Genomic DNA, 6,102 nt, shown 5'->3' on the forward strand with positions numbered 1-6,102 from the left:
GCCACATGGCATTGTTTTGTCATTGATTATTTTGCAACACAGTTATACAATAGAGACCATATTTACTGATATTGACTGATTTCAATTTTGATCAATGCAACAGGAAAGATTCTTTTGTATCTTAAAATAATGTTTCCAAAATTGTTTCAGTGGTTCATTAACTCGTTGGAATGAGACATAAGAATAATGGTAACAATGTCCCTCCCAACCTGTAGGGAAACAAAGAGGAAAAGAGCTTTGGTGCCTACTGTAAAGGTGCTGGTTGACAAATTGCTAATGCTAATGTATTTTCTTAGTGGGTAACATAAGATTATGACACATCAGTTATTTGTAGTATGATTGTTTTGACCACGGTTAACAACTCTGGGCTAACCCACAAATTCATCAATAATGTTAACTGTATAGATAGACAACTAATCTAATGCCTTCGGCCTCAGTCTTCCGCCGCTGCAAGGCTTCAGTTGGGATAAGAGCTGACAACAGCACCGGGGACACATTCACAGTCAGCCCCCAGATAGCTAGCAACCATTCACTATCTTTGCAGCCCTGGCCCGGGGACACATACACAGTCTGCCCCCACTCAGCTAGCAACCATTCACTATCATTACAGCCCCGGCCCGGGGACACATCCACAGTCAGCCCCCAGCCAGCTAGCAACCATCCTGGTCAGCACTTAACTCCGGTGCTAAGGACGTTAACAGCAGTTTACTGAACCGGTGGGAAACAGACCCAGGCACCCGAGTCAGAACAGCGGCCATTCATTCATTCATTCAGTGTTACACCTACATTTAGCCCCTCTTTAGCCGTCTTTACAATAAGCTAAATTTACCAGACAAAACAGGAATAAGGCACCTAAAGGACTACTAGTATTAGTAGTACTACTTTTTAAAGATGTGGTAGCATTAGATCTGGACGAGAAGGATAACTCTTGGAGTTGGAAGGGGTGTGTCGCAATTCCACCTTCTCACTCTGCGACACAGGTTCATTCCATATCGTTACAGCCCTAATGTATACATATATCTGAAATGGTTTGTACAACACATTGGAAGTGCAAGGAAGAACCCCATACTAAAGCATCCCAAGAATCCAGATTGCAAGTTCCTGCAGTGGACAAGAGTGACAAACCTGCAGTGACAAAATTTTGCAGTAATATCGTTTCTTCCTCCCCCAACCACTCACTGTCAGGGCACTGAGCTCCATCCAGGCTCCCTGGTAGGCTGAATTCAATTTTAGCTGGTTGTTGCTCAAGATCAGCTTTCGTAGCTTCTCCATGCCCATCAGTGCACCTTCTGGTATGGAGTTCAAGTGGTTGTTCTTGATTTCAAGCACCTGCAGGCTGCGTGGAAGACCAAGGGGCATCAAATGAAGGCTGTTCCCTGAAAGATCCAGGGTTTCCAGAACACGTAGCTTCCTGAACGCCTCACGGTGCAGCTTGGGGCTTGTCAGCTTGTTGTAGCTGAGGTTAAGCTCGTTCAGGGTGTACAGCAGGGACAGGTCATTACGGCCAATTTCGGTGATAAAGTTGTGTAGCATCATCAGTGTCTTGGCCCGCTTAGGCAAGCCCCTGGGAATCCGCTCTAGCAAGTTGTTGTACATGTGAAGAGTGTGCAATTTTTTCAAGCCCTAGTGAAAATGCAAATGTGTTACGCAGAAGGTAAAATTTTTCAGATACTGCCAGCAAAGCAGTTCATGATATACAGAACATATAATCTCTTTCATTCTGTTCCTACAGGGGTTATGGTTATTTAAAATATAATCTTAAATGTCCATGTTTTTACACAACTCATCTATTATGTAAAAGAAAAAGAATATGAATTTTAAATTAAGAAATATACCTGGAAGGCAGTTGGGTGTATGGAACGTGATCGCAGCTTGTTATTGTGAAGAAGCAGGTACTCAAGGTTTCGGACAGAAGTTAGAGCATCTTCAGGGATGCTCCGGATGGAGTTCTTTTCCAGGTGTAGCAGCACTAGATTGCGAGGCAGACCCTTGGGTACGACGCTTAGGTTGTTATTTGACAAATCTAGACACGCCAGGCTGCTCAGTTGGCTGCCATGGAAGGAGGAGAGAAAGTCATCAGATCAGTTCTGTCTGCTTTTTATCTAATGCTGCATCACAAGAATGTCCATAGTCTTTGTTAGGTGATGCTCTTGTCGTGTACACACCTAAAACATATTAAACGAGCCTTTTCTTCTTTCACACATCATCGTCATCATCAAAATGTTAGAATATGTTAACAAGTGGGGGTTTGTCCACCTGAAAGTCTCGTTGTCCATGCCCTCATTGCTGATAAGGTTGTTCTGGAGATACAGCTCTCTGAGGTTTGGTAAGTTGTCAAAGGCCCCCACTGGGATTTTCTCCAGCTTGTTACTCTGTAACAACAAGAGACATACTTATGCTATCATATTTTACCATGACATTTTGCTGGTGGACAAGCTTGGATTGGCTAATAGGAAGCAACGGGAGAATTCCCTTTGGGCCGGTCTGTTTTTTTGGTTGTGAGGGCCGGTAGTGTTGGTTTTGGGTTGAAATCATTAAATATATCATGGAAGTGGTACCTAGGCCACCTGCACTCACAGCCCACTCTTTTTATTTGTTTATTTATTCTTACGGCCCAACGTTCTCTACATTCATGCAGCCCAACACAGAGTGCAGTCTGGTTATTATGATGTAATTATTTTTTCAAAATTCAAAAAAAAAAAAAACATCACATTGTACACTTCAGTCACTGGGGCTTGTTAGAGGATGCAATCCTTGAGCACAAAGAAGCTTTTAAAATAGATAGCGCAAAAACGGCGCTGAAAACGCAACAATTAAAAAAGGAAAACTCTAGAAAGTAAACACGGTCAGAAAATTTAACTGAGTAACTTTTTCATTAAAACCAGCTTGCAGTAGCATAACATGTAATTTCGGTGGCTTTTCTGATACTGGTACTGGTATCGGTATCGGAACATCTCTATTATGTATCAAATGTTTTCCTATAGCTCCTCCGTAGCAGCCACTAGTCCAGATTGCACCAGCCATTAACCCATAACTCCCGAGTGGGCAGGTAGGATTTCTCCTTGATTGACTATCATAAGAACTAGAACTAACATTAATGAAAATTATGGTGTATAGACCTTCTTTTTATGAAAAAGTAATGATGCCAGATGATTCAGAACTACATTAATACATATGAGTTGACTTCATTAAAAAAAAGGGGGAGATTTGTTCTAGGGCTGCACAATTATTTGAATTTTAAACACGGTCACGATTTTGGCTTCCCACGATCAAGTGATATTTTTAAATGCGTCAATTCATACTTTTGCAACACTTTTGCAAAGCCAATCTACCGCCCCGTGTCAGATCATGTGCTAATCAGTTGTTCCCTGCACCACGCAGCTTAGTTTCTAGATGGAGACAGTCACAGAGGAGTAACGTGAGAAAAATTCCACAACAGATTGCAGTGGGTTATACGTCTGTCACAAGGTTTACAGGTTTACTAGTAAACGCAACATTTTGTCCTGTCTGTGTTATTTTTCAGACAACAGCCAATGACCAGTGCTAGTTAACGTCTGTTAGCTCACAGGGCTCTAGGGTGCGACTAACATTTTTCCTCTGTGTCGCACCGGTGCTAATGTCCTCGCATCGGCTGCCTCTCCACAAACAAAGAAATGTTCTTTATAGCAATATGGTTTCATTTTGCGTTAGCTGACCTATTTCTTCTGTAAAACCTGTACCTGTGTTTGTATCTCTACACTCTTACTCTCCACGCAGCACCGCCCCCAATAAGTCAAACACGACTTCCCATCAACATGGAGAGACACAGCGGCCGCCGGTCCACACTTCTGACATTTGTTTTAATTGTTATTAACTCAGCTGTATATTGTTAAGCATGAGCGGCAAACCTGTATTTGAAAAAGTGTTTTTGCTGGTAACTCTGCTATTGCGGCCACAGAGAAAAACACAGAAGAAGTCATTAAATGCAGCTAACTTCAGTTTGTAGAGTAATACCGTGTGAGACAGAGCCTGCTGGACCTGCAAGAGATGTGACCCATGGCCAGAATATCATAGTTCATAAAAATGCAGAGCAGTGACAATACAGACATTTCATACACACAATATGTGTAACTCTGCTAACACGCTGTTCGATCCGTGCCGTTCTCATTCATAAGGAGTCAGCCGTGAACTCTGTGAGTGGCATATACGTTCATTGCACTCCCTCTTTCTCCCTAGCTCTTTTAATCAGTTATTGTTGGAAACAAGTGGAGTTTTCTCAGATATACATTAAAAAAAAAAATACATCGCTGGCTATTAATTTCAGATAGCTAATTTTTATTTTCATGTGTTGCAGCTGTATGTATATACAACATACAACTTAAGACAGAAGAATGTAGCACAATATGGATGTGAAATATACATACATAATCGTGCAGCCCTAATTTGTGCTGAGAATTATAATTCTTTTTGATTTGATTTAGGGTCAGAAGCAGATTCAGAAGTGTGCAAGGAATAGACGCAGACAATGTGAATGGCACCACAGTGTGGGAACAAGCAAACATGATCAGATTAGTTACAATATAATTATTTTTTTATGCCCAAATGTTACTGGTGACCCATTATGCCTTTTATCCTCAAACATAAGATAGTAAAAATACTATATACTACACAATAGTGTATAAGCCCACAACTGAAAGGGAACAGGATGAACGTAATGTGAAATATTATACAAAGTAAAAACATAGATGATGGTGTCATTAGAAAGTGCAATATTATTTTATGTTATTCTTTATGTCTTTTTATTTTGTATTTTTATTTATTATTTTATTTCCTTTTAAGGTTGGATATCTGTGAACACTTAGGTGTATTAGATTCTGATATTGTTGAACATCATTGTGTTGTTGTTAAGATGTTAACTGTTCTAATACATCTACATTGTGAAGCCACACTCACTGTGTTTGCACTTAATGAGCGGAGCTCTGGGTATGAAGGTGGGCGCCATTCATCTGATAACAATGCGCCTTTTTTCTTCTTTTTTTGTTGTTGGAGTGAGCAGTAAGTAATCTCAGTGGAGCGGGTTGACATCTGACTTGAGGGCAGAGAGACGGGAGTGGAGGAAACAACTCTTTGAGCAAAGAGCAAAAATTCTCACCGCTCCACTCCACTTAAATGCTCAGTCATCCACCTAACTTAAAAATGCAAGCTTAACAGGTGCTGGACCTTGAGATGAAGACGGTAAAGGCTGGAAGGCAGATTCCTCGGGACAACTCCCAAGCAGTTGCTGGACATGGTTAGGATCTCCAGGTTGTCAGAACCATTGAAAGCATGATCAGGAAGCCCTGTGTCACTCAGCTGGTTGTTATGGAGATACACAGACCTGGGAGCCATGATCAAGGGACATTGCAATGTAAATGGACATCATTTTATGAACAAGTGGTAAATTCACACACACACGCACGCACACACACACACACATTCGTACCTCAGTTTTGGTTTATGGCCAAATGTATATGGGTAAATCCTTGTGAGCTTATTGGCAGCAAAATCAGCACTAACCAAAGAGGGTGGTAGGACTTTTGGTGCTGAGGTGAGCTGCAAGCACAACAAAAGAAGCAAGACAGGACATTGTTACTGTAGAGAGGGCAATGCCCACCAGTCAGTTGGTCGATCAGTCTACCACATAAGTCATGAGTGTATTCTCTCAACCAATATTGGATAATTTCCATAAAATTTAATACAGAAATGAATGGTGCCCGGATGAAATTTGGTAATGACTTTTGTGACTTTACATCTTCTTCCACCAGCAGGTCAATGTTGGTAGAGTAACTTATCAAGTGAAACTCTTTTAATTTTAATTACTGATCCCCTGATTTCCATCTAGTCACATCTGGTAAAACTTTCAATTTATAATCAACTAAGACCAAATTCCTGCAAAACTAATCCTTAAATCCAGGTAAGCTCAGTACTTGGACCTATTATATTCTCCTTATATATGCGTCCTCTAGTCAATATTATTAAGAAACACTCAATTAACTTTCATTGTTATATGGATGACACACAATTATATATGTCAATCAAGCCAGGCAAAACCAGTCAGTTAGCTAAACTTCAAGCACGCATTAA

At 40.8% G+C, this 6,102-nt stretch overlaps 1 protein-coding gene and 1 long non-coding RNA gene across 2 annotated transcripts in view; one reads left to right on the top strand and one right to left on the bottom strand.

Moving 5' to 3' along the window:
• The window catches only part of LOC116695310 (uncharacterized), a 6,741-nt gene extending 2,828 nt beyond the window's left edge, over window positions 1-3,913 (top strand). Inside the window, exons 3-4 of the long non-coding RNA XR_004333420.1 lie at window positions 455-460; window positions 3,903-3,913. This is a non-coding gene — a long non-coding RNA (uncharacterized LOC116695310). The remainder of the gene's footprint in view (window positions 1-454; window positions 461-3,902) is intronic.
• The window catches only part of podn (podocan), a gene marked incomplete at its 5' end in the record, with an annotated part of 115,756 nt that overhangs the window by 28,685 nt on the left and 80,969 nt on the right, over window positions 1-6,102 (bottom strand). The window contains 5 exon segments of the mRNA XM_032525498.1: window positions 1,180-1,623; window positions 1,836-2,049; window positions 2,257-2,372; window positions 5,200-5,356; window positions 5,462-5,571. Of these exon segments, the coding sequence (XP_032381389.1) occupies window positions 1,180-1,623; window positions 1,836-2,049; window positions 2,257-2,372; window positions 5,200-5,356; window positions 5,462-5,571 (1,041 nt within the window).

Source organism: Etheostoma spectabile, chromosome 9, assembly GCF_008692095.1.
Source record: "Etheostoma spectabile isolate EspeVRDwgs_2016 chromosome 9, UIUC_Espe_1.0, whole genome shotgun sequence".
Classification (NCBI taxonomy): domain Eukaryota; kingdom Metazoa; phylum Chordata; class Actinopteri; order Perciformes; family Percidae; genus Etheostoma; species Etheostoma spectabile.